This window comes from Pan troglodytes, chromosome 23, assembly GCF_028858775.2.
Source record: "Pan troglodytes isolate AG18354 chromosome 23, NHGRI_mPanTro3-v2.0_pri, whole genome shotgun sequence".
Classification (NCBI taxonomy): Eukaryota; Metazoa; Chordata; class Mammalia; order Primates; family Hominidae; genus Pan; species Pan troglodytes.
In genome coordinates this window covers 24,330,156-24,357,904 of record NC_086016.1, presented here as the reverse complement: position 1 = coordinate 24,357,904, position 27,749 = coordinate 24,330,156, and the positions used below count along the sequence as shown (strand labels likewise).

Genomic DNA, 27,749 nt, shown 5'->3' with positions numbered 1-27,749 from the left:
TAACTGCCCCAAGTTACTGCATGTTTCTGACCAGCCCACCAAGAAGTCTGAGCCAGGAACAGCCGCGGGCCCAGCCCAGGGGACCTTGGACACTTCTGCCCATTCCCCTGTGGCCCTCATCTGCCAAGGATATGGGCCAGAGGCTCCCTGAGTCATGGCTCCCTCCCCTGCTCCTGGGCCTGCTGTGCCTACAGTGCCGGAGAGCCCCTGCAGCCTCCACCTGAGGTTTATTCCGTGCCCATAACACCTACCCCACAATCATGCTTCCAGGCTGCCCCAGCTGACAGAAGGGGACATGAAGGCTGACCCAATATTGCTGCCTGCCTGGGTCACATAGGCCTGTCCTGTCATCCACTGCTCTCAAATGGGCTCTGGACAGAACCCACCAGACACACAACTGTGAGATCCTCAATAGCCCTAGGGTGGAGGTGCTATGACCAAGTCCTTTCCCTGGCTATTCCTCCCGCTGAAGATCAGGGTGACTGGGAAGATGTCAGGGCAGGAACCAAGGCCCCATGACCTGTCCCTGAAGGCTAGACAGCCAACAGGAACATCAGGGGATTTGGCCCTGCTAAGTGGCTGCATTCCATGGCAGTCAGCCGGGAGGGGTCTAAAGTGGAGAGCCACAGGGCTCTGTCCCCTGCCCCGGCCTGCTCAGCAGTGTCCTCTCTGCCTGAGAGCATATAAGACAGGCAGGATTCACAGCAGCAGGTGGGCAGGAAGAAAGTCTGAGTGCGCAAAGGATGGCTCAGACCCCCGCAGCTGACCCCAAAAGGAAAACCCTGGGCTGGGGAAAGTAGGGAGACAGAGCTGCCTTTGATGGGGCACAGTTGAAGCCTGGCAGCAGCTGAGGATTCCAGAAAGGGGAGACAGGAGGGGAGGCACTTTATCAAAGGCCATGTCAACAGAGGTAGGGCCTACAGAACGAAGGAGGCTTCTCCTCGCATGCTGAGTGTGTCACATTTTGTCCCAGTCAGCCCTCTACCCCCTGAATGCAGACAGGGCACCTAGGGGGAAGTGGGTCTGGGGAAGCCATGTCACCCAAGGAAAGACTGCAGGGGCTGGCCTAGAAGTCTTCTGCAGACCCCACAGCTCTTGTCCTGGGCACATAAGGTAGTGAGTTCCCTGTCCCCAGAAATGTGCAAGCCTCACTCACCCAGAGACACTGACTCTGGTGTCAGTACCACCCACTTCCAACACACGTGCAAGCACGTGCGCACACACACAACTGAGCCTCATCTAGGCTGAGCAGAGCAGCTTCCCAGGATGCAGCAGAGAGAGGAGTATGAGGAAGAGATAGACATGGCAGCCAGTCTGAAGTTTCCTGGTTAATCCTTCAACCCAGCTTGATGGCTTTGTCACCACAACCCCAGAGCCACAAGGGTGAAACCAGAGCACAGCCCCAACCCCATTCACAGGCAGGAAACTGAAGCTTAGACAAAAGGGATTTACCGAGGTCAGCTGGCCCCAGGAGGTCTGCAGACCTGCGGGTAAGCCCAGGACCCACCCACCCCTTACCCTGCCAGCCCCCAGAATGGAGTCACTATCCCTGGGTATGAGAACGCACAGATCTCTGTGGCTTCTCCAGGCCTGTCTACATCCCTGGACTGGATGCTTACTACCCAGACCTGGAGTTGGAATCCATCTTCCACGCTGTCTACCCGTGCGGTGCAGTGTTGAGAATTAGAAAAAACACCCCTTCAGTAAGATTTAATAACCACTACCTGCTGGAAACCTGTGGAAAGAACTATATATATATCCCCATATATATAGCTGAGAGGTGGCAGGCGCCCCCTGGAGTTGGGCAATGACCCCTCGCACACCCGGCCCTGCCCCACCCCAATCCACAGCCACAAACAGAACCCAGGAGTGAGGCAAGCATGGCCCAAGGACACAGGGTCCCCCAACCCCATCACAGCTCTGGCTCTACTCCAGAGCTGACCCCCCACCCCCATTCAGGGCTGCCAGATCCTCCTGGGTCTGTTTCTTCATGCTGCACTCTCCCCTCCTTTTTTTTTTTTTGAGACAGAGTCTCACTCTGTTGCCCAGGCTGGAGTGTAGTGACGCGATCTCGGCTCACTGCAACCTCTACCTCCCGGGTTCAGGTGATTCTCCCACCTCAGCCTCCCGAGTAGCTCAGATTACAGGCATGCACCACCACGCCCAGCTAATTTTTCTATTTTTAGTAGAGAGGAGGTTTCACCATGTTGGCCAGGATGGTCTCGATCTCTTGACCTCGTGATCCGCCCGCCTTGGCCTCTCAAAGTGCTGGGATTACACGCATGACCACTGCGTCTGGCCCACTCTTCCCTCTCAATTCCAAGAAGCCACGGCTCTCTCAAGGGCTTCTTCGAGTAAGTCAGGTGACTCTGCCCCAGCCCTCCCTCACCCACCGGCATACCTCTCTCAAACCCACTTAGCCAAGAAACAGAGGCGCCCCCTAGCCCAGACGCAGTTGGATAGAGAACCCAGGGCTCTCCCCTTCTGTGGGATCCCTCTGCAGGATGTGCCCATGTGAGTTTCCCCCTTCACCCCGAAGTGCAACTCACTCCCACTGCGCAGGTGCATAAACCGAGGCTCGGAGAGGAAGAGGAACTCCTCTAGAGCGCAGCAAGCACACGGCAGAGCTGAGAATGGGACTCAGGCCTCCAGACACTCCTGGGAGTCCCCTGGCCTGAGCTTCCCCACCTATGATGTCCAGCATCTCAGAGAGGGTGAGTGGCTCCTCCGGGTCACACAGCGCTGGGCCACAGCCAGCTGCCCTCACTCACTGGCTCACCGGACTCTGGATCTGGTCGTCCAGCAGCACACTAAAACCAAGCTAAGATTCCCTGCTGTGACCCAGCTCCTCTCCTCCCCGCCTCCCCAGGCAGCATGGGGGCGGGCAGTGCGGTGCGGGGGAGGCATTAAAGGCACAAGAACTGCTGCAGGTGGGACAATGGCTGGCTGCTGGTCCCATCCCTGGGGCTGTGTGATCTGGGACCGCTGCAGGTCTGAGGCCGGTGGGGTCTCAAACCCTGAATGAGAGACCTGAGCTCTGACGGCCTTGGTGGGGCTGAATGAGGCCAGGTTTCAGTGGAAGACAGATTAGACCAAAGATTCCCTGGGAGATGGGGCCACAGAGCTGGGCTGCAGCCAGATGCCCACGCCAGGAGGGGCTGGAGATGTAAGCATCTGAGGCCCCACAAGGTCTGAGGAGCCTAGTTCACCTCTACAACCCCAGGGCAGGGGATGCCTCTCCTAACAGGCCCTCTCCCCAGCTTGCAGAGCTACAGGTGGGGCTCTAAGAGATGTCACTCCAAGGACCCTGGTCACCTGGACTGAAGGGAGTCACATGATCCAGGACGGTCCTTCCTCAACCCCCAATTTCAGGGGTCTGACAAGACAGGCTGACAGAGGACCCCAGACAGTGGGAGCAGGGGGACGAGGCCCATCCATCCATCACACCCTCACCTGCTCTGCCCCATTCAATGAGATGGCGTGGGTGCCCCCACAGGGCTGACAGGCCCAAGCCTCTAAGCCCTCAGATCAAGGTCCACACATGGTCTGCAGCCTGCCAGTATTGTCACTCTCAGCAAGGTGCACGCTTACATTCCTTCTTTCATTCCATCATTCATTCTCTCATCAAATCCTGGCCCCTCCAGATTCTTCTCTCAAGGAGCCCTGACCTGGCTGGGCATGAGACAGTATGGTCACCCCAGGGGGAAGAGCCGTACGGGAGGGGCAGACACCAGAATAGGGGCTTTGGGAATCCAGCCGGAGGTGGGATTGGATTTGGGGAGGACCTGACAGGCAGAAGGAACCACCTGAGCCTGAAGGCCAGGAAATGGAGCCTTTTCCAGGAAGTGAGGGCTGCAGGGGACCTCTTGACCACCCTAGGCCCGTCCTGAGCCCCGAGGTGTCAAAGCTGGAAAAGGAGGTGGCCGAGCTAAGACCTTCAAGGCCAGGCCAGTCTGGACTTTGAGAGCCCTGGGAGGCTGGTCAATGTGTCACCGGGCCCAGTAACCCATTAACCCTGGCTCACTCATTAAGACCCTGGTGGGTGTCCATTAGCTCCTTGGCCGGTTTCAGGAGCCGGGCAGAGGGTAGGGGTCATGGGAAGAAGGGAGTGCTGATTGGGGTGCTAGGTGGAGGCTGGCTGAGTTGGCTCTCTGTGTCCTTGTTCCTTGAGGAGCGTTCCAGGGCCAAGCTGGCCTCCAGCCAGGGGCAGCTGCAAACACAGCCCGGCGGGGATGCCGCCCCACCATCCTAGTGACTTTCATCTCCTTATCACTCCTGTGTACTGGCACCAGCAGCCCACAGTGCCTCGGGGGCCTCAGCCTGACAGGAGGCTCAAGGGGCCAGTCCAGTGCCTGGCTCAGCACCCAGCCACACTGCCCCTCTGAGAAATGGGCCCAATGTGGCCTCCAAAACCTTGTCTGTTTCAACGGGCTGGGATCTGCCCCACCTCTGTATCTGGGAAAACAAGGCCCTGGTGGGGCAAGAAGGGAGCTCCTGGCATAGGAACCTGCAGGCTGAGAGGGGAAGGGACCTGCCCAAAGCCACTCGGCCAGACAGTGACCCATGACACCAGGAAGGCTGTGCAAACCACTTCCTGCAACTGGCGTCTCATTGCAGCCCCACCCCACTGTCAGGTCCAGGAAGCTGACCACAGGAATCACCCGGAAATCCTCGTGCCCTGAGTGGGCCATGGTGAAGGCCATGGCGGGGTGGGGTTGGGGGGTGCATGGGGGCATGACATCCTCAACTGCAGTCATGAGGCTCACAATGAGCGAGCAATGCGGATGGGTCCAGATGCAAGCTGTGCCTGGCCCATACTCCAGAACCGCTGGAACAACATCTCAGGGACCCCTGGGAGCCAGAAACCCAATATTATCCCGGACATTTTGTGTCTCCTGGTGTCCTGCACCAAGGAGACACTTGGTAAACTGGCTAAATAGAACTGACTTCAAATCCAAGCATCATAGCATTGGAGTCAATATTAGGATCACGGAATCTCAAGTGTTTGCCCTCTGATCTTCCAGCATCCCAGAAAGGTCAGCTTACATACCTTCCCCAATGGGGAGCTCACTACCTCCAAAGATAGTGGGACTGTGTTTGGTTGGCGAGTTCTTCCCAACATTAAGCGCCAATTTGCCTCTTTGTAACACCTGCTGCAGGTGGGCCTGGCCTCAGATCCTGCCCACTGTCAAAGGCCACAGAGCAGAGAAACAGGGGCCACCCCAGATCCTGTACCTGGCCACAAATTCTCTGAGCCACAAAGACCACACTGAAGGAATGGGAGGAAGACTTCAGCTCAATGGAAGTGCTGGTGCCACTCAGCTGTGATGGAGGGGGGTCAGCACAGGCCAACTGTGGGCATGGGCAGAGCTCCTGTGCCCCCAGAGCCTGGCCAACACCCCCAGTGCCATTTGCAGCATTTGTTATTCCAGCACCCACCTGTGATGTGAGGACACAGACTGAAGCATGGCCAAGTGCGTGGGCCCTTCAGAATTGTCAGCTTGTGAATGCCTGGGAGCACCCAGCAGCAGGGCTGGCCTGGCACTTGATGGAACAAGTCCAACTCCCAAACTCAGAGGCAGGATGGCAGAGGCATGGGTCCTAGAGTCCCTGGGTTCAAACTCAACCCCAGCCACTGATAGTGTGGGTATCACAGCAGCCTTTCCCTTCCTGGCCTCAGTCTCCTACCTAGAGAGCAGGGATAACTACAACAGTTACTGGGTGGATTCCCTGAGACGGCCACGCACAGACTGTAGGGAGCATCTGCTACTTTCAAGACCTCACAGGGTCTCGCCAGGCTCTGACACCAGGCCTGTAGGAGCTTCTCACCTTTCCTGATGAGCAGCTCAGAGCAGGGGCCCAAAGGGTACCCCTCCTGGCCGCCCTGTCCTCCCTGCCCAAGGCACCCTCCACAGGTAGTATTTATCACATCACCTGGTAATTATCTGCAGTGTCTGAAAGCTCCAAGGAGGGGTTGGGGGTGCAGGAAGACTGTCCATGCCTCAGCCCCGACACTATCCCACGTCCTGGTCTCCAGGAAAGCCAACCCGAACCCGCTCATGTCTCAAGGCCTCCCTGGTGACATGCCCAAGCACACCTGTTCGCACACAGCCCCCTGTGACTTCACTGATGCCAAAACTGCGCAGCACTTTCCACGCACGCCATGCTCTCATCTGGACTTCTGGGGACCTCCCCCTGCCTCATAGCAGCACCTTCCCGACCTCCCTTGCTTCTTGGATACTGGGCTCAGGAATGCTCTCACTGACGAGTCTGCGCCCTGCTGGCTTATGTTTCAGACACACCAGATGGACGTGCCCAAGCCTGAGCTAAGCAGCTGCCTCCCCAGACCTCCTACCACCAGGGCAGCCAGAGTCTAGCCCTGGGCAGCTGCCCCTGCATCCTCACTGGGCCTGTCCAGCTGCTCCCACCTCTATACCCCACTCCCAGCCTCACCTGATCCCCAGTCCCCACAGGCCACCCCTCTCACCTGGAGACTCCCAATCACAGGTCCCAGCCCCTCTGCTGTTTCCCTACTGCAGCCCAGGCGCTTGGCATGCACATCTGAGCACACCCCTCCCCCACTGGAAAAAAAACACTCCAGAGGTCCCCCTTGTCCTACCTTGCTGGCACCTGTCCTTTCCTCCTTTTTTTTTTTTCTGGAGTGGGGCAGCTGGATATGAACCGTCCTTTCCCCTTGCTCCTTCCCGGTCTTTGGGACTTTGCACTGACTCCATTATCATGGAGACACTCTTCAGACACCAATCACAATGCCACCTCCTCCTGAAGCCCTCCGGCACTGCATCTCACTCTGCAGGCCGGCTGCGACTGCTGCCTCCTCCACAGTATCCACAGTGCCCAACAATTTTCACTGAATGGATGGATGCCAGCTGTCAGGTGGCTAGCTGTTTTTACTAAAATGCGTCTTCTAGGACTTTACACTGAATCTACCTAGCCACCTGACAGCTGGCATCTCTAATCTTGCAATCCCAGCACTAAGGGAGGACGAGGTGGGTGGATCACTTGAGACCAGGAGTTTAAGACCAGCCTGGGCAACATAGTAAGACCCTGTCTTTAATTTTTTAATTATATATATTTTTTACAAGGCCAAAGAGGACAAGGTTTGGGGAGCTTCATGTGGAGGCCGACAGGAAGGTGAATAAGAACTCATCCACGGCCAGGTGCAGTGGCTCATGCCTATAATCCCAGCACTTCCGGAGGGCGAGGTGGGTGAATGGCTCGAACCCAGGAGTTCACCACCGGCCTGGGCAATATAGAGAGACCCCATCTCTACAAAAATAAACAAAAAAATTAGCTGGGTATGGTGGCACATGCCTGTGGTCCCTGCTACTTGGGAGGCTGAGGGGGACGATCACTTGAGCACGGGAGGCAGAGGCTGCAGTGAGCTGAGATAGTGCCACTGTACTCCAGCCTGGGCAACAACAAAAAAACCCAACTCATCCATGTGTCCAACTCCATTAGGACAGAAACTTCTGTACTTGGGAGTCTTCCAGTCTTTGCCTTATATTATCTCTTCATCTGACTGTTTATTTGTAGCCTTTATTTATTTTATCTTTTTTTTTTTTGTGATCCGCCCGCCTCGGCTTCCCAAAGTGCTGGGATTACAGGCGTGAGCCACCATATACCACGTTCTCACTTCAAGTGGGAGCTAAGCACTGGGTACACATGGACATCAAGATGGAACAATAGACACTGGGGACAACCGCAGGGGGCTGAGAGGGAGAGGGGCAAGCACTGAAAACCTACATATTGGGTCCTGTCTGGGTGCTGGGGATCATTCATACCCCAAAGCTTAGCACTGCACAATATACCCACATAACAAACCTGCACATGTACCCCTTGAATCTAAAGTGAAAGTTTTTTTAAAATCTCATGGGATTCTTTGGAGGAATTAAAAGAGGTTGAGTCCATCCATGCCCCATTCAAAATCCAGGAGTGGCTTACAAATGCTCTGGTTTTAGAGCTTCAGTATGAGTTTTGTGATACAACACAAACAGGCAGAAGGGAACTGTATTCAATATACTTGAAATGAACCATCGCATATAAAATAAAACGATACCATTTGTGGCCAGGCCTGGTGGCTCACGTCTGTAATCTCAGCAGCACTTTGGGAGGCTGAGAAGTCCGGCGGATCATTTGAGGTCGGGAGTTTACATTCCCACCAACAGTGTTTGAGGGCTTCCCTTTCCCCACGACCTCACCAGCGTTCATTATTGCCTGTCTTTTTGACAAAGGCCTGTTTTAACTGGGGTGAGATCTCATTGTGGTTTTGATTTGTGTTTCTCTGATGATTAGTGACACTGACACACCACTGTGCCCTCGGTTGGCCTTAGCTCACTTATACATCTAACATTCACACGACTAAAATAGTCCCCATGAAGCCAATAGTGCCATTGGTATCACGTAGAAGGATACAAGACACGAAACACCGTGTGCCAGCAGATGTATCCTGTCTGTGTCTTTAGCAGGAATCCTCACGGCTGTCCACACTTCAGGCCAGGAGCTATTCTCTGGATCCTGCTCCCCAAGTGACACCTCACGTGCAAAGCAACAAGGTCACATGGGTGGGCACAGGGCTACCAAGCTTAGAAGCCTGTGTCCCAAAAAGAAACTGAGATTTCTTTTAACAGTCCCATGGTCAAAGTTTTCAAGGGTCCCAGCAACGGACATGCCTAGTTACAAACACCACTGCGCTCAGGGAAACCCAAAGTATGGTTTACCTCTTGATTTTTTCTCCAAAGCCAGCCACGAAAAAGTTGACCACAGACTTCAAAACATTTCTAACAATAGCAAAGTCCAATTGATGGCAGACTTCAAAAATTGCAAATACTCTTCTCTAACTCGAGATGCCCCCATTGTTTCACAATTCATTCATAGCTCTCCCAATTCAGATAATGATGACCAACTCTGGGCCATTTTTATTTGTAGTCTGGTAACCCAACACAGATGACATTCCACCTTTTCCATGTTTCCAAGGGAACTGACTCAGAAAGTTAATCCAAGTTCATATTCATTTCTAGAGAAAGATAAAAGAAGTTTTCTAACTTTATTCATGCATACGCAATACAAGGATCCGTGGAATTTCTGAGAGACCTTCAACCTCACTGCCAAATTTTCAAGAGCTGTGACAAACCTTAATGTCAAAGAAAGACTGCTTTCATAGCAGCAGAACTGCCATCACATCTGTCAGCTGGATCTGCCACGGGCTTTTTTTTATGTCGTATCAACTGCTTCCCCATGTCTCTGAGTTGTTGAAAGTATCACAGAGGCAAACACATTTTTCTTTCTCACTTTTTTTTTTGCTGTTGAGATGGAGTCTTAATCTATCCCCCAGGCTGAAGAGCAGTGGCGCAATCTTGGCCCACTGCAACCTCCGCCTCCTGAGTTCAAGCGATTCTCCTGCATCAGCCTCCAGAGTAGCTGGGACTACAGGCGTATGCCAGCACGCCTGGCTAATTTTTGTATTTTTAGTAGAGACAGGGTTTCACCATGTTGGCCAGGCTGGTCTCAAACTCCTGACCTCAGGTGATCCACCCGCCTTGGCCTCCCAAAGTGCTGTGATCACAGGCGTGAGCCACCATGCCCAGCAGGCAAACACATTTCTAGTTCATGCATACATATGCCAGGTGGGATGAACCTGCCCCGGGGCCCCTGATGGTGCTCATGGGTAGAGCAGGGTGATCCCCAGGTCCCACGATGGCATGGGACCTGATGCTGGCATCAGGTGGTCTGGCCTGTTGTTAGGCCCCCTGCTGGTGCAAGCACATGCCAGAAGTGGAGGGCAGGGCAGGTCTATACCCAGGTCCCTGGGTGAAGTACTTGGGTACTTGTGGGGTGGGGGTTCTCTGGGAGGGGTCAGCCTGTCCTTAGGCCCTGTGGGAGCCTGCATGGACACAGGTTGTGGTTGGTGGGCTGGGGTGATCCCCAGGCCCCTGAATGTCATCCTTGGGGACCAGGGGCAGGTGGGCTGGGTCTGTTGGCAGTCCTCCCTATGGTATGTGTCTGTGCCCATGGCAAGAGGTGGGCAGAGCAATTTCCAGGCTCCCAGGTGGCTTGCTTGGGTGGCAGTGGTGGTGACTGGTTTTGAGTGGGTTGAGTCTGCATTCAACAGTCAACTCAGAAACCCCAGACGCCATTTTCCATGCCAACTGGCCTGTCCACCACTCAGAAAGGCCCTGGACACTGTGCCATGTGGCTGGCCCCGCATTGGGCCAGGCTTCCATGGGAGGCAGGAGGTCTGGGCCCTGCCCTGGGGAGGGAGAAGAATGGGACACAGGCAGTGGTCATTGAGCGGAAGAGACAGAATGAGCACAGGATGCTGTGAGGCGGTAAGTATAAGGAATCATGGAGCTGAAGGTGTTCATCTGACATATACCAGAAACTAACATAAAGTAGGAAAATACACAAAACCAACTAATCCAACAAAACTTGGGTAAAGAACTGATAGACATTTCTGAAAAGAAGGCAGGAAATGAACAGGTAAAAAAAAAAAAAGCTTGCCCACATCACTAATCATCACAAAAATTTAAATCAAATCACACTAAGACAGTGTCCCCATCCACATAAAATGAATGTTGCCAAAAGCAAAAACAGAATTTTTAAAAGGCAATCACAAGTGTAAATTTACAGAGAGGGAAACTCTTAGACACTACTGGTGGGAATGTAAATGGGTGTACACACTATGAGCAATAGTTGGCAGTTCCTCCTCAAACTAAAAATACAATTACTAGGTCATCTAGCAATCTCACCACTGGGAAATACAAAGTACATGGATGTATTATGCTCCCTGATTACAAATGACATAGAAGAGCTATAGTGGTCCAAACAATACGGTATTGACATTAACACAAAAATACAGAACAAGACACAACGAGGGAACCAAATACCAAACCCAAATTCATATATGATGGACACATTTTTAACAAATATACCCAGGGGATGGGAGACCCCGGGCTGCCTTCGGTCGGGGCTGCAGAAGTGTCCTGGGGGGACCTGCAGCCACCTCTCACCTGGGCTCTGGATGGTTTCTACTCCATGAGGATTTCCAGAGTTTCCCCTCAGCCACCCTCAGAGTCAGCGGGGCTTCCATGGGGCTGCAACCATCTGTCCCAGTCTTTCCTGTCTCTATGACACACCGTGTGACCTGCGTACACTGCGAGATGTAGGTGCGTGCATTGAAACCGTGCAGTTAAGATGACCTACAACCGATGCTACTCTAAGTCTTCCAGAGATTTTTCAGATATCCCCAGAGTCAAACAAACTAGTGATATCCCATGGTTTTGCAAACCAGAACCAACAACTGCACAGAAACAGCTCCTTATGTGCCATCAGACACTCTCCAGACCTGCCCCTCACTCACAAATGTAACAAAGCAGCATGAACCCAGGCAGTCTTCACTCCTCAGGGCCACATAACAACCTCTATCGGTCAGGAAGCCTTTGATCTGGGCCAGGCTGCCGACCCACAGGGGTTAATTGTGCCTCTCATGCTGAGTGTTGTTTCCCCTCACTGGACTAACCCCCACCCTTCCACCAAGAAGGGCCCCCAGGGAAACTGCTGTTTGACATCCAGGAGCCCATGTGGAATGTTCCAGCAACCTGGATGGCCTTGGCCACCTCTAATACCAGCCTTTCCCTCTGTGGGGCTCCCTTCCTGGCTCTTGCTCATGCAAGTCAATCTCAAGTGGCTGAGATGTCCTGCTCTCTCACCCTCCTGGGTCACCCTGATGGCATAGGCAGGTGTCTGCATTCAAGAATGAGTTACCCACAGGCCAACTTCCCTGGTGTGGGGGACAATGCCTGGGGCCTCCAGACAGCCAGCCCCAGGTAAACAGTCCAGCTCTGACACAGCTCAAAGACTGTGTGGCGTACCTGGAGAGAGTCTCTGGTCCTGTGCCCTCTTCTGGCTCACTGGATTCTTAGGATTATTGAGAGACTGGGCTTAAAGCTCTCAGCCTAGGGCCCCCAATGCCACAGGGAATCAAATCAGCATGACCAGGGATCGAAGACCTCTCCTTGGCTGGGAATGGGGAATCAGGGTTGCAGAGACAAGGGGCACAGAGAGATGCCTGTGCCATCAGAGAAGGGACTGGGGATCTGGTCCACTCTGGGCTCCTCAACCTGAGCGTGAGGCCTTGCTGCGGCCATGAGCTCACCTGCCCCTTGGGAGTCCACTGTGACTGCAGTCCAGCGGGGTCAATGTCCACACTGATGCCAGAAAGAAGTCCTGGGAGATGCGGAGGGCATCCTGTAGCCGCAGGCAGTCTGGGTGGTCCACGGGTGTGAGCTTCAGCAGGTCCTGGGAAGGGATGAGGTGGTGAATTGGGGGCCGTGTTTTTGGGGTTCGATGAGAAGCTCCTGGGGGAATGCTCAGTCCTCACCAAAAGAATTCAAAGGGCAGGTACTCAGGGACCCACACTCATGCCTGCAAAATCTGAACTGAAAATTAGAATCGGAGCAGCAGGGTTGATTCTAAAAGGGGCTGGGCTCGCTTTTCTCCCTGCTGCAGTCATTACTCGTTTCCCCTGGCAGAGGCAGCCGGGTGGAGGCTCATCTCTTCAAGCAGCTGGGAGAGACACCCCACTACCCACCCTGCAGCTGCTCCAAGGATACTGGAGACAAAAAGACAGGGGTTGGGGAAGCAAGACGTTCCTGCCTCCACCAAGACAGCAATTGGCCAAATGCCCTGACCCTGCTGGCATGGTTACCGCAGGCCAGGCAGGCATATTCAGGGCTCAGGATCCCTCTGCCTGACTTTTCAAACGGGCTGTTCTCAGTGACTCTGGCCCCCTCCCACCCTGGGCTCACTCTTGAGAAACTCCTAAGCCTTCTCTGGCCCTTCAGGGGCCTTAACGCTTATGTGTAGGACCAGGATGCTCTGAGTGACCTACTTGGTCAGTGGGCTGCTACAGCAGAGCTGTTGGGGAAGGCAGAGAGAAAAAGGACAATGACATACAAAGAACCACTCAACACCTCAGAAACCAGCTTTGTCCCCCACCCACCCGCCTTGCTCCCCACATGAACACCTGCTTGCAGGAAGCCAAAGTGGGTCCACAGCAGCCCACCTCTGTTCTCACTCCCAGGGCAGACAAAGCAGCAAGAACAGGTGACACACAGCCCTGGTGACCCTGTCCCCTCCCTACCCATGACTACTCTCCCATCAGACCTGGCTTCGAGGGCTGCCCCCCAGTCCTGTCCAGGCCTTATCTGGCTCAGAGCAGATGATCCCCTGCACCTCCCACCCTGAATCACACAGCTACACCCAGCACATGCTACAGAGGCCCAGTACACTCTGGATCACATCCAGAAACTCCACAATAGGGGAGGAGACATGCCGTTTCCCAGGAAGGGCAGCTCCCCAGGCTTGGTCATTCTCAGACTCCTCCAGTCAAAGGCCGGGCACAGCCAGCTGGGATCGCCATGCTTCACTCTGACCCACACGACTGGCCTTGCCTCCTCTATGGGAAGAGACCCCTCCGCACAACCTCAAACCGAGACATAACAGGACAGGACAGGCTGGATGCTAGAGAGGCCAGCCAGATCTCCACACAAAGGCTCTGCTCTTAAGCAGGAGGTAGCCTGAGGGTCAAAGGTTTCCTGAAGCAACTCAGGTGAGACCTCACATACAAGAGCCCCAAAGAGGCTGCAAAAGCACCAGCTCAGCCAGCCAAGAACCCAGGTGCCACACGCTTCTCAGACCACTGAGGATCGCTGGGATTCAGCAGGAAAAGGTGGACATGACAGCTGATGGACCAATACTTCCCAACACCCTTCCAGCAAGCAGCTGTGCCCCGCCCCTCCCCACATGAGTCACTCAACTTCGGTCCCGTACATGGATGCCTTTGACCATGGGGTCATGGCTTTGGTCTCCTGCCATAGGGGCAGTGAGAGGCAGGATGGTGGTCTGGGAAGGAGGATCCTAGACTGGGTGTTCCACAGGACCAGGCTGTGACAGATCCCAGAGCCAATACTCATGTGCCAGCCAGTCCCCAAACCCAACAGCTCCCCAAAGCCCAGGATATAAATAGCCTGTGCACTGCTAAGCAGACACTTCAGGGAATGATCTGCTGGCTGTGAAGAAGATGCGGCCTCAGTAGGGTTCCACGAGCCTTCTGCCAGCAAAATCTTCTTTGCTTGGATGCCCATTAGAAACACTAAGGGAGCTCTTCAAAGAAACAGGCCAGACATGGTGGCTCACATCTGTCAACTCAGCATTGTGGGAGGCTGAGGCAGGAGGACAGCTTGAGGCTAGGACTTTTAAGACCAGCCTGGGTGGAACAGTGAGACCCCACCTCTACAAAAAACACAAAAATTAGCATGGCATGGTGGTGCATGCCCATAGTCCCAGCTACTTGAGAGGCAGAGAAGGGAGGATTCCTTGAGCCTGGGAGATCAAGGGTGCAGTGCCCATGATCGTGCCACTGCGCTATAGCCTGGGCAACACTGCAAAGTCCCGCTTTCAAAAAAGAAACAAACGAAACAAAACAAAACCAAAGATGCCTGTCTCCTGCCCCATCAAATAAATCCAAATCTCTGCAGGGTGACACAGGGTATTAACATTCTTAAATTTCGCCTTTGCTGAAGTAAACATATAGTAATGGCTGAAAACCACTGCGTTATGTAAATACACTTCCTATGACTTATTTGTAGTCTTTTCGTATCTAGCAATTTCTACAGACCCTCTCTGTGGGCTTCGGAAGCCAGAATGGGCAGGGCCAGGTGTGAGGTGTCCTAGGACACTGAGGGTAGAGCACAGCTCCCAGCTCAGGGGGACCCATTTCTGAGGCTAAGGCACCCACCTGGGGCTCAGCCTATCTTCAGAGGGAAAATCACACCTCAGAACACCAGACACCCAAAAGAAAGCTCCAGTTTGGCAGATACCTGCCAATAGACCCTGGAGTGGCTGCCCCAGGGAAAACTGCCATTGCACTGTCAGCTCCCTCCAGCCCTCTCTCAGGTCTCAGGTCCCAGCAGGAGCAGATTTCTGACTAAGCTCAGAGGTCTCAACAAATGGCAGGTTGAACATCAGAGGAGTTATTAATAGGCCTATAGTTACCTCAAGACTCCACCTTACCAGGGCCAAAAATGAGTCCTGGAAGGGCAGCCAGAAAGAAAGTAGGGCAGAGAGGAAACACAGGGAGAGGGGCCCTGGGACCACGTCAGATATGGAGGGAACCAGGGGAACGAGAGCAGCCCTGATGATTGTACTCCCCACAGCCCCTGCATGCCTGTGAACCCTGAGAATTCAGGGTGAGGAGCTCACTCTTGCCCTTCACCTGTTCCTGGGCTCTGGCAGGCTGGCCTGCTTCCTGCCCCAGCCTCACCCACTCTCCGCACTCCTCGCCACTGATGTGGGCAAGCTGATCTCTCTGGTTTGCTGGGCTCTCACCCTCTGCCCAATGGCACCGAGTTAACTTCTTCGCGTGCTTTATTTTCTGTGATTAAAAAGGGAAACGATTCTCACTAACGCCATTTCTCAGAGGAGAAAACAGGCACAGGGATGTTCTATGACTTCCTCACGATCACCAAGCTACAAGGGGGAGCTGGGCTTTGAATGGAGGTCTACCCATGCTCCTAAAGTTGAGGCGTCCTCCAAGGAAAGGACAGCGCCTGTAAAAGCTCAATGAATGGGGCGGCAGTGTCACCACTAAGCCCGACCACGCTGCTGCTCTGATATCCAACTTCCAGCCTCCAGAACAGGGAGAAATACAGTTCTGTTTTTGATGAGCTCCCCAGGCCGTTACGGCTCTTTCTTTGCTGTAACAGCCTGAACTAGCCCAGAAGTGCTATTCCATCATCTGTGTCATATTCCACCATTCAGAAGGGAGTCACTAACCCCTCAGTGCTGTCTCTGTGGACGCTGCCCACCCTAGGCTGAGATGAGGCACAGGGTCTGGGTCTAAATAAAATGGGAAGGCCCTGGAAGGTGCAATGTCATAGGGGGAGGATGTCTGAACTTCATTTCATCTCAGCCTCTACTGGCGCAGCATGAAAGACGAGGCCCAGAGCAAAAGTGTCTTTTCCCGAGATCACACTGTGGACCCCAGGCCCACTGGAGTTGCATTCCACGTTACCTCTCACCCCTTCTTGTATTTGTTCCATTTCTAAGTGTGTGCAATATCCACAGGGAACACCACACCATGAGTTTTTAAATATTTATCTCAAACATACCTCATGAGTTCCCTAGGAAAGAGATGCTAGCATAACCCCCATTGTGCATGCTGGGGAGACCCCAAAACACCAAAGGAGTTCTCTAGGGTCTCACAACTGCTAAGATAAAGGCTGTTTGACCCAGCACTGTCTCCTCAAACCTGGGACCCTGGTTATATCCAGGTCTTCCCAAGGTGCTGAAGGGGCACACTTTTTCATAATGGTGAATACGTAAGCAGGTGACGGGGGAGGGTGAGCGGTCAGAAGCCCAGAGGGGCCTTTGAGTAGGACTTATGGAAAGGAGGAGCTTACAGGATGGAACCTACAAGATGTGACCTCACTTCCTTGCCGACAGACCCCCAACAGAACTTACAATTCTGGTAACTAGGCACCCACATTCTAGAGACAGCCCCATTTCCAGCTCACTTCGTAGGCGACGCTCGAGAGAACAACATGTTCTCCTGCTGTGTCCCGACGTGCTGCCGACCTCCTCGTCGCAGAAGAGGCCAAAATGAGAGTCTTTCCCGAGAATATAGACCTTGGTTCAACCCTCGCCCTCGACGCCTCTGGCCCTTTGCCAGAAGGCACCCACAGGTAACACAGGGCCCAGGGCAGGCCCGTCCAGGCTAGGCCTCAGCTGTGCCCATCAGGGCAGCCCCAAGCCCCTCCCCATTTGTTTGGGGGAAACAGGAGATGAGGGGCCCTCCCTGGATAGGAGCAGGTAGGTTGTCAGGTGTTTGGAGCCTGGTAGGTATGTCAGGTTCACAGCCCAGGCCGTGCCTGGCAGGATGGGAAGGTGAGTGTCAAGGACACAGTTTGTCTGCTCACATCTGAATCCCAAGTCCTCAAGCTGTCATCTGCCGGAGACCTCAGGCTTCTCTGGCTGGAGGTCTATGCAGACGCTCCTATGTGCCAAATCCTGTTGGGGAAGGGGGTGCCAGGGAGGAGTTCTAATGGGGGTGTCCCACTGTGGGGTCAGCCAGACAGGCCACTGACACCTCTTGGCCCGGCTCTCGGGCACTCTCTTTGCAGAGCTCCGCACAACAGACCAAACAAGAGCTGTTGGATGGATTCAATTTCTCCATATTCTTCAAAGAAGGGCACGTGCACCACACCACCAACCACGTCCAGTGCCGGTCTGCGGTGAGATTGGGCACAGAAGGGTCTCCACAGACAGGACTTGTGAAAACCAAGGTGGGCCCAGGACTCAGACACGAATATGGGGACTCCCTAAGCTCCATCCTAGGGCGTTCCCACTTGAGTGACCCACTGTCCTCTCCCAAAGGAATCTGGCTGCCATTAGTCCCCAGTGGCAACTTGGTTACAGGCAAAGTCCCTTTCACCTATCAGAGGAAGACCAGAGAAAATCCTTCTGTTTTCACTTCAGGCTATGCCAGGAGTATCTCGGCATGTTGCTTTAAGAATTGAGTACAATGGTAACATTGCAGCAAAATACTCACACTGTTATCATTTTAACTCCCCACCCTAAGTGGAGTTCCAGCAACAGGCAGCTCCACTGCCCTGCCAGACCTCCTCCAGGACTTAAAATCCAACACTTTTGCACAAACAAGGGGTGGGGGTGGGGGGGGGGGGTGCATTGATGACAACAAAAGAAGGTGAAGCGACTCTATACATTAGTCTTTAAAGTGTCATCTCACAGAACTCATCCCTGCAGCCCCATCAGGCAGGAGTTGTACCCTCGCATGTCATTGTAACATTCCTTAAGGGAGGCCATTTTCCACAGCGGGTCAGCCTCTCAGTGCTGGTGGAGCCTGTCATGATAAAATTCCCTTTCGAGGCAGCCTTTCTACAAGGAGCATAATCCTATGCGTGTCCTAACAGGCTGGAGCAGTTTGCCAGGGCTGCCATAACACGGCACCCTGACTGAAGGGCTTAACCACAGAAATGTGGTTCCTCACAATTCTGGAGACTGGAAGTCCAACGTCAAACTGTCAGCCTGGGGTGGTTTCTCTGGGCCTCTCTCCTTGCCTTGGAGATGGCGGACTTCTATCTCAGTCAGCACAGGGTCTTCTCTTGAACTTCTCTGTGCGCTGACCCCCTCTCCTTGTAAGAACCCCAGGCATATTAAATTAGGGGCCACCCTAATGAACTCACTTCACCTGAATTACCTCTTGGAGGACTCTGTGTCCAGACACAGTCACATTCTGAGTCTCTGGGGTTGAGAATAGAAACAGTTACATTTGGGGAAGGGGACACAATTCAACCCATAAAATAAACAAATCCCCTGCAGCAGACAGACACCCAGGAAAGGGATATCTGGGTGAAAGGATATGCAGGTATCAACTTTCAACAGCTCTAGCTAGCTGACTTTCCAAAAGGGCTCCAGCTGGTCACACGGTCACCAGCAGCCTCTGAAGGTAGCTGCTTCTCTGAACGCAGCCTCCCCTGAATACTAACATGCTTTTAACTTTTTGCCAACCTGCCGTCTGTGTGGCAGAGAAAATCCTTGTTTCATTTCCACTTTCAAACATACATTTGCATAACCTTTCACGGGTTCAATACCTGCCTGCGTTTTCCCCGAGTCGCCTCGCAGATCCTGGGCCTTGGGACGCGCTTCCTCCCACCCTGGAGTCTTCCGGCATTTTCCCCTTGGCCAGGGCTGGGATGGCCGTAGCTGTTTCTCCAGACTCACGTTCATGTTAAAGGAACAAAAACAATCATATACCTTTAAGTCAAAGAGTTCTTCTAGAGCGTATTGTCCTGTGTGCTGTTGCTGAAATGAGGACGGGATGAGGCCTCCCCAGGCCTTGAGGACTTGGAGGGATGATGCTCTTCATGCAGGTTGCTGACACAGAGGGTGCTGTTGCCCCACAGCTGACAAACACCGGGACGATGCCTTGAAGGCAGGAATCGTTTTATCATTCTCCATCCTCACATGCAATGTTACTCTGAAAGCCTAGAACGCTTTTCACCATGGGCACCCAGGTTCTCCACATGCACAAGTCCCTGAAGGGTTGGTGCTTCTTGGTGTGAGTTCCAGATCCCGATCCTCTGGTGGTCCATGGTGTTACCACTGACTCCCATGTCCCTCCTTGTCCCCCTAGTATGAAAATGAGATCTGCAGGATGCTAACTTTCCAGCCCGGCACTGGGGAGAAGCTGTTGGAGTCCCTGGTTCCAGCCTTTCTAACTAAACCCATCTCCTCCTATGCCACCTGCTTGGGCCCCTCCTGGGACTTTATCACTGTGCCACACTTTTTGGAACTACTGGTTAGAAGGTGAGTGTCCATCCCCCTCCAAGACACAGAGGTGCCTCTGTCCCCTACTGGCTCTGTCTTGAAGATGCACCTCTCGGGGCCTCGGTTGGCTCCTCTGGAACAGGGAGTAGTGAGAAGACGAACCTCACAGGGTTCTTGAAGGGACTCAATGATCTAAGACACAGCAAACAAAGGGGTCCCTAGAGCCTAAAACTCTGGAAAATCTGCTGGGGGTGCTGTGATTCATGTTTGTTACTTTTCTCTTCCCCCTCACTTGAAGCAGCTCTCAGCATTCTGCCTCAATGGCCTATATCACTCACTGTTTGGAAAAACACATAGAAACCAAGTCTGCGATGGCACTGGTAAAGGATGTCTGAGATTCCTTCTGGCTGGTCTTTCTCCTTGACACAGACAGAAGAGGGGTCCCTTGGTGCTGAAAAAGGAGCCACAGGCCCACTCAGACATCTGGAGAGGCTCACTGGGGTTCTCCAAAGGTTGGGGTTCACTCATTCAACACATACATTCAAAACACCTCATTTGTGCATCGCTCTTCTTGGGGCTTGGCATCATTTCATAAACAAAGCAGATGACATCCCCCGGCCTTGATTCTACTCAGAGTCAGGCACTCACAGTAGACAGAATAAACAAGTCACATCTACAGAATGTTACAGGTGAGACCCTCATGGCCTCCTCTACGTATGGTGGCATCCTCCCAGACTCTGACTAGAATGACGCAGCCCAGCAACAAATATAAACCGGGTGGATTTAGGGTTCTGAAGGGCCTTTTCACCCACAAAACATGGGGGAAAATATGTGGACTCTGGCTGGGGAGAGACTAAAGGAGCCCTGGGGCTCATACTTCTTATAATTCCCACGAGAAGGCTGACATCTGGGGACTTCCCCCACAAGAGGCAAAAAGTGAGTTCTGTAAATGGAGACTTAGGTCCCCTGCAAAGCAGAGGGGAGGCTGGGGTCACAGCTGGCCACTGAGTAGACCCATCCCCCTCAGCACCGTGGCTTCCCAGCTCTCCCTGTCCTCCTCCCCCGCCGACATCTGCCCCTTCCCTCCTAACCCCAGGACCAGGGGACCCAGATCTGGAGCTTTGATGAGGAAGCTGCTCACAAATCTGCCTGCAGCTGCAGTCTTGAGTGCCCAGGTGTACAGTGCTGTGCTCCAGGGCCTTTGGGAAGAGAACGTCAGTGGGACGCCAGGGCTTATGGGGGTCTGTACAGCCCTGCTGCATGGGCAGGTCTGCCCCTTCCAGGACAGTACTGATGGCTTGGAGTAGGGTGGAGCTGTCCTCTGCACAGGCAGCAAGAGGCCAGGGACCCAGAACCATGCAAGGGTGCCCTGTAGGGTTGTGTGGGAGAAGACCAGGCCTCTGACTCAGCTGTCCACTCCATCACCAGCACCACCACCTCCATTTTGTTCACCTGGCCAGCTGAAAACTCTTCAGGTTGCTATCAGTCCCTGCAACAGTCATCTTTCTGGATAAAGCTGGCCTTCAAGAACTTTGCCTGGCCTGGACTGGGCTTGGAGGACCATCAGGAAATTGTCCTAGGCCAGTTGGTGCTTCCGGAGCCCAACGAGGCCAAGCCAGATGGTGAGGGGGCTTGCAGTCTGCAAGACTTTCCGGGGGTGGTGTTTTGGGGCTACAATTCCCTTAAATTCCACCCGGTCATTTCTGTGCTTGGAAAACCCAGTGAAAAATGACTGGTGTGGTGACCTTTTCTCCTTTTCCAGATCCTGCTCCACGTCCTGGGCAACACGCATTAACAATGCCGGCCCTGGAGCCAGCACCACCACTGCTGGCGGACCTGGGGCCTGCTCTGGAGCCAGAGTCACGTGCAGCCCTGGGTGCGCCCGGGTATCTACATTCAGCACCAGGGCCAGCACCAGCACCAGCACCAGGGGAAGGGCCCCCTCCAGGGACAGTGCTGGAGCCACAGTCAGCCCCAGAGTCCTCCTGTCCCTGTCGCGGGTCTGTAAAGAACCAACCCAGTGAGGAGCTGCCTGACATGACGACCTTCCCTCCCAGGCTGCTGGCAGAGCAGCTGACCCTCATGGATGCGGTGAGCAGCTGAGCTTTGCAGGCTGTGTCTCTGGCACCAGCTGTCTCAGACCAGCCTCTCCCTGAGGAGCAGCCAATGCCCTGGGTCCAATTTCAGCCCCACTTCTTACCAACCGTGGGATCTGGATGAGTTTCCTCACCCACAAGCCTTCCCTGTCTGCATGTGGACAGCAGAGATGGGACATCACCAGCGCCAGCTGCACAGAGTGACTGTGCAGACTGAGTGACAGGGGATGGACAGAAAGCAGGGCAGGGCAGGTGCTCACTGTGGCGCAGGCAGGGCCATGGGTCACTCACCCAGCTGCTCAGGAGCCTCACTACCCTCAGCACTTATTAGGTACCTGATGCATACTGGATTCTATGGCAGACACCCAAACAGAGCCCATAGTTGCAGCTGCCACAAGGGAAGTGCACCGGTACGGAGAGGAGTAGTAGAGGGCTGATTGGGATGGGAGGAAGACCAGGCCTCAGGATGGGCAGGCCTGAGCCACCTTCTAGTTCTTGGAGTGTGGATGGCCTGGGAGAAAATGTCACTCTCTCTTCCCACCCTTGTTGGGTTCTGGGCCATGATGCATTCAGGTCCCTCGGGGGCAGAAAACCAAACCCAGGGACTCCCACAAGTCTGGAGCCCATTTTAAAGCTTTCTGAGCTCCAGCTTGGTTCCTGCCAGAGACCGTGGATGACTGTGAGCTCAGTCCCTGCCTGGGACTGTGGGTGACTCTGAGCTGCAGTGTGCTGTGTCCGTGACACTCTCCTCCTCCCCCAAAGGAGCTGTTCAAGAAGGTGGTGCTCTACGAATGCTTGGGCTGCATCTGGGGCCAACGACATCCGAAGGGGAATGAGCACATGGCACCCACAGTTCGTGCCACCATCGCACACTTCAACAGGCTCACCAACTGCATCACCACCTCCTGCCTCGGGGACCACAGCATGAGGGCCCGGGACAGGGCCAGGGTGGTGGAGCACTGGATCAAGGTGGCCAGGGTAAGCTATGGTTGGGCCTGGGGATTCCCTCTTTAAAAATGGGGAACTTCCTCTTCTCCTCCATCGGCTTTCAGGATCGGCATCTGTATCTCTGGCCTGGACCCTGCACATCCCCTAGGCTCTTCTTGCCAGAGCTTCACTCACCTTGACTCCCACGGCCCAGTGGTGGCTGCTCACTTCCGACCTGGGGTCTTCCTTGGGTTGAACTAAAATCCTCCTAGAGGAGTGACATCCACTGGGCCCCAGGTCTGCCCTCCTGAGGCTCCCCAGGCCTCTGCTTCATCCAGGAGGGGAGATCTCAGCAGAGGGGGCTGAGGCTGAAGTGGGCCGGGCTCTACTCTGAACCGCACAGCTCACTCTTCCCTCTCCAGGAGTGCCTAAGCCTCAACAACTTCTCCTCGGTGCACGTCATCGTCTCTGCTCTGCGCAGCAACCCAATAGGTCAGCTACACAAGACGTGGGCAGGAGTGTCCAGGTGAGGAGGGCTCTCTCCATGGCAGCATCAGGGTTGACCTAGGGACTCACAGGTCTCCCCCCATGTGCCCTCAATGACTCTGAAAGGTTCTTGGAGTCCAGGGACACTGGAGGCAGGGATGGGCCGGTGGCTGTGGTCACTAAGCTGCCCTGGACTGCTAGGCAAGGATTTCCAACTCAGGACTAAGGTTTTTTCACCATCAGGAACAGACTGGAGCCAACTGGAGGCTTTCAGGTGTTTGTACCCAGCAGTGGAACTCTGTGTCCAACTGAAAGCTAACTGTAAACACGCAGTGGCTCATGTGAAGTGGAGATGGGGCCCAGGGGAGGAGCATGAGAGGTCCCACCCTGGTCCTCTGGAGCCCCTGTGATCAGAGGACTCCACTGAAAACTCTCACCCAGTAAGCTGGGATTCACTGGGTTTTCAAACAAAAGGGACTGGAACTCACAAATCTCCCCCGATTCCCAAATTTCCCCTTCTTTCTTTCCTCTGCCCATAGCAAAAGCATGAAAGAGCTAAAAGAACTCTGCAAAAAAGACACTGCAGTGAAGAGGGACCTGCTGATCAAGGTACAGTGGAGTCTGGGAGATGCAGGACAAGTGTTTCAGGGTCAGAGAAAAGAGTGAGTTTGGAAGGGCATTGGACCAGGTGTGGAATGGTTATTTTGTTTGGTTTTGACTTACCTACTAAAAGTGGACTTGAAAAATTCCCTCCATGCCTACCTTGGGCCAACAGGAAGAGTGGTGTGTCGGTCCATGGGCACGTGGGGGCATGGGGGCAGGAGGCCCTGGAAATGGGATGTGGCAATGGCTGCTGGGCTGCTGGGCTGCTGAGCAGGGGTGATGAGCTGCAGCATTAGCAGGGCTCTGGCTCCCATGCTGGTCCATGCTGCTGGCATGGAGCTTCCTCCAGGCTGGAGGGTGATCATGGTAGGTGGGACTTCCTTCCTTCCTCAAACCGGCCAGCAATTCCTCAGGAAGCCAGGCCTCTGCTGCTGCTGCTGCTGCTGCTGCTGTCTGCAGCACACCTCCATGGGCAGGGGGCCTTGGCCTGCACTGGGGGAGAGGGGGAACAACAACAGAGGAAGCTCATGTGGCAGGGAGTCCAGTAACTGCCCAGCTTTGGGTACCAATGGGCATACTGGGGACAGACGTAGCTGTTTGCTGGGACTCCCCACTCTGCCCTTTGCAGACACCCAGAAACGGTCATGTCAGAGGATTCTCACTGGTTAGCAGCGACGCATGCTCATGACAAGTATCTGGGGGATTCATACATTGCTAGGGGATCCTCCCTGACCAGATCTCAGAATCGTCCATGCAAATGAGAAGGCAACATGTCACCCCACCCAGGACTCTGGAAAACCCTGCCATCGCAGTCAGAGATGGCGCATCAGGAGGCTACTTCCTCAGTGGAGAAAGAGAGAGTTCCGTGCATGGAACTCCCCTGGGGGATCATTGGCGAGGCGAAGCCTTTGGCATGGCTCAAACCCAGTTTGCGTGGCAGAGATTCCAGTGGGGCTGGGATAGGCAGGTGCCACTTAACCAGGTCTCCTAAAATGCCCTGTCCCTTTCCCATCACGACTGTATGTGGCTGGAGATCTAGACACTCAAAGACTCCAGAGAACACGACCCTGATGGGTGGTGGTGCTGGGATGTGGGCTGAAGGCAGCCGAGACGGAGCCTCCAGGAGCAGAAGGAGGCGTCCTCTCTTTTGGGGCCCTGGGGAGCCACTGCCCGCTCTGGGCCTCTGTTTCCTCATCTGGAAAATGAAGGGATGCTGAGCCTGTAGTGCAGGCCTCACAGGGTAGAAATGAAGTTCAAGAAAAGAAAGCAATTTGAGGGTGCTCGTGCCTGGTTCTTCCTCAGAGGGATGACGGTGAGAACAACGGCAACAGCTACAGGAAACTGAGCCCTCAGAGGCCCTGTGAGGTAGCTGTGGTTTGCATCACTCTTTACAGAAGGGGAAACAGTCTCAGGGAGGCCCGGCTGCAAGACTGGGTGACACACACAGGGAGTGTGGATCTGGGCCAGTGGTATGAGCACGGTGCCAGGTGGCTCCCGCCACTCCCTGGGGATCCAAGTGCGGGGTGGCTGGGGTGTAACTGGGGGAGAGGAGGAGAGCCTCACTGTCTTTGTCACTGACACCTGGCAGGCGGGGAGCTTTAAGGTGGCCACCCAGGAGAGGAACCCCCAGAGAGCCCAGATGAGGCTGCGGAGGCAGAAGAAGGTGAGTGAGCCTGTGGCATGGACGGGCCGCAGGGGATCAGAGGACAGGGCTCCCTTCCCCGCCAGCTGGAGGCCTCCATATCAAGACAGCGGGGGCTTCCTCCCCAACCCTGTCCTCCTGTGGCCACTGGGCCTGGAAAACCTCCATCTGAGCGACCAGAGGAAGGGTCTGGGAAAGCTGGACTCAGACTAGATGTGGGGAAGGGTAAAGCTGGGACCACAGGCCTTTGTGACTTGTTAAAATCCCACCATAGAGGTTAACAAGGAGTGCTTGCTAGACTTGGAGGTCAGCTGGGATAGAGGAGGCAGAGAATTGGGAAAGGCAGCTGAGGGTCTTTGGCTGCTCCAACCGGGAGACCTGAGGAGGGGGCTCTGGGAGACAGGGGCTGATGGGATTTCATGGGACAGGACCTTGGGCAGGCACCTGAGGGCCAATACTCATCACCACTACCCCTCCCACCTCCCCACCCCTCCTTGGCACAGGGTGTGGTCCCCTTCCTGGGGGATTTTCTGACTGAGTTACAGAGGCTGGATTCGGCCATCCCGGACGACCTGGATGTGAGTGAGCCTGGGGCAGGGTGCTTGGGAACCGAGATCCTGAAGCTTGGGAGGAGAGGGTCCTGGACCGAGCCTTTAGATCTCAGCCCTTGGCAAACCTCCTCTCCTAAGAGCCTCACAGCTGCTCCTGTGGGTGGGGGTGTCAGGCCCATCTCATCACCTCTCAGTGATGGAGGCTCCATGGCAGCCACCAGGCCCTATTCCTGAGTGGTGAAGCTGCAGAGCTGCCTGACTGCAAAGCTGCTGAGGTGTGGGCTGAACTGGGCTCAGCTTCTCCCTAGGGTAGTCCCGTAATAGGAGGGTGAAATTGAGCCTCTCCAAGGGCAGGCAGTTCCAAGGTCACTGAGCGCTTTCTTTCTATGAGAGACCTCAGTTTCCCTGTCTGTCATCACAGAGGGTTGGGGCACAAGGTCCCTGGGCCTCAGCTCCCATTCCCCCTGCTCTAGAGCCCGGAGCCTGAGGCAGGTCCAAGTCCTGTCGTGTGCACATCCCCTGACCCTGGTGGCCCTGGCAGTAGTGCAGCATGGGAAGGGGTGGGGTGGGGCTGGTTGTGGGCCAGGGGCCTTTCTGATGGACTCTGTCTGCCTTCCAGGGCAACACCAACAAGAGGAGCAAGGTGAGCAGCTGGGGCACTCACGTTGGATGAGGGTGGGGATGTGGACGTCACAGTCCACCCTGGGCAGGACACTCCCCGGCTCCATCCTCTACATCTTAGGCTTACTGGGAGTGTTTGACACACACAGGAGGAGGGGACCTATCCCAGTGGAGAAAATGGGAAAAGCACTGGAATCAAAGACCAATTCCTGCAGGAGGGGCTGTTTATATCCAACTCTGAGAACAGGCTGGGGGCGCTGCATGGGACCCCTTCAGAAAACTGCCCCAGGGACCAGCCCCTTCTCCCTGCCTGCCAAAGGCCCCCGCAGCAACTTCCACCCAGGCCCTGTCAGCCTCCTGTCCTCTGTCTCTAGGAGGTCCGAGTTCTGCAGGAAATGCAGCTGCTCCAAGTGGCTGCCATGAATTACAGGCTTCGGCCTCTTGAGAAATTTGTCACCTATTTCACAAGAATGGAGCAGCTCAGTGACAAAGAGAGGTGAGGGCCTAGCCCATGGGCTGAGGGTGGGAGAAGGCTCTCCATTTTTTTTTTAAACACGGTCTGGCTCTGTCGCCCAGGCTGCACTGCAGGGTCACCATCTCTGTTCACTGCAATGTCTGCCTTCTGGGCTCAAGCCCTTCCTCAGCCTCCCAAGCAGCTGGGACTACTGCTGTACACCACCATGTCCGGTTGTTCTGCTGTTGTTGTTCTGGTACAGATGGGGTTTCACGATGATGTCCAGGATGGTCTCAAACTCCTGGCCTCAAGCAATCCACCCACCTCAGCCTCCCAAAGTACTGACGTTACAGGTGTGAGCCATCCCACCTGGCCTAGAGGAGGCTCTCCCGTGGCCAGCTGCAGAGAGCCTATGGCCATGACCCCACGGCCAGCATCAAGCCCTGTTGCATGGGGACCACTGGGGACCCAGGATTCCAGCTGGGCAGGCACTGACAGGGGACCTGATGTGTGGCTCATGGTGGCCTCACAGCTGCTTCTCTGTCCTGCAGCTACAAGCTGTCCTGCCAGCTGGAGCCCGAAAACCCGTAGGCTGGCAACATCCTGCAGTGGCTGGGAACCCACCGGGATGCTGGCCAGAACACCGGCTCTGCACCATCCCTCACCCAGACCGTAGACACCAGGGAACCACATCTAGGAGGCTGGCAGCTCAGCTGCATCTTGCCCTGGATCCTCATCACCAACTGCTCCTGCTGGCCAGGATCAGGCCATGGGACTTTTGCGAGTCACGCGGGAGACCATTTTATGTTTATTTTCTTTAGTGGATAAGTAAGGGTTTTTTCTTAACTTTCGTTAAAATAAAATTTTAAAAAACTATTCAAAATGTTCTGTAGTTGTTGGAATGAGAAAAGTAACTCCAGTGCGGTAACCATATACCAGTCTTTAGGATTCATAGCCTAGCATGTCAAATTGAGGCTATGGCTGAACAAGTCATGGAATAGCGT

The 27,749-nt window shown here is 54.5% G+C and overlaps 2 protein-coding genes across 11 annotated transcripts in view; one reads left to right on the top strand and one right to left on the bottom strand.

Annotated features, from left to right (window-relative positions):
* The window catches only part of LOC100608824 (uncharacterized), a 57,071-nt gene that overhangs the window by 18,562 nt on the left and 10,760 nt on the right, over positions 1-27,749 (bottom strand). For 3 of the 7 annotated variants that reach the window (XM_063808314.1, XM_063808311.1, XM_063808313.1), the window contains 2 exons: positions 23,637-23,964; positions 12,173-12,315 (listed from right to left, as the gene is read on the bottom strand). In XM_063808314.1, the coding sequence (XP_063664384.1) occupies positions 12,173-12,315; positions 23,637-23,964 (471 nt within the window). Of the gene's footprint in view, positions 1-7,058; positions 11,171-12,172; positions 12,316-23,636; positions 23,970-27,749 lie in introns of those variants that run through there. The other 4 variants (XM_063808312.1, XM_063808315.1, XM_063808316.1 and 1 more) reach the window with 2 other exon arrangements.
* Positions 15,544-27,637, top strand: LOC129135272 (ral-GDS-related protein). 4 transcript variants are annotated; one of them, XM_054676075.2, is made up of 13 exons: positions 15,544-16,760; positions 17,199-17,360; positions 19,232-19,404; positions 20,794-20,987; positions 21,128-21,456; positions 22,224-22,439; positions 22,811-22,914; positions 23,414-23,483; positions 25,066-25,140; positions 25,623-25,697; positions 26,290-26,313; positions 26,666-26,787; positions 27,297-27,622. In XM_054676075.2, exons 1-13 carry the CDS (start codon positions 16,620-16,622, stop codon positions 27,334-27,336), a joined length of 1,725 nt encoding a protein of 574 aa, XP_054532050.1. In that variant the 5' UTR covers positions 15,544-16,619; the 3' UTR covers positions 27,337-27,622. The 4 variants fall into 4 exon arrangements, with proteins under 4 accessions (XP_054532050.1, XP_024208247.2, XP_024208248.2 ...); XM_024352479.3 differs by lacking the exons at positions 15,544-16,760; positions 17,199-17,360; positions 19,232-19,404 and adding exons at positions 20,402-20,668; positions 27,008-27,098 and having other exon boundaries at positions 27,297-27,637; XM_024352480.3 differs by lacking the exons at positions 15,544-16,760; positions 17,199-17,360; positions 19,232-19,404 and adding an exon at positions 20,402-20,668.

Bases quoted from the DNA above. Each gene is read 5' to 3' on its own strand.
- LOC129135272 (XM_024352479.3), top strand. From the start codon at position 20,490: ATGAGGAAGCTGCTCACAAATCTGCCTGCAGCTGCAGTCTTGAGTGCC. The intron at 20,669-20,793 runs GTAGGGTGGAGC...CTCCATCACCAG, and splicing joins GACAGTACTGATGGCTTGGA to CACCACCACCTCCATTTTGT. The intron at 25,698-26,289 runs GTGAGTGAGCCT...TCTGCCTTCCAG, and splicing joins CCATCCCGGACGACCTGGAT to GGCAACACCAACAAGAGGAG.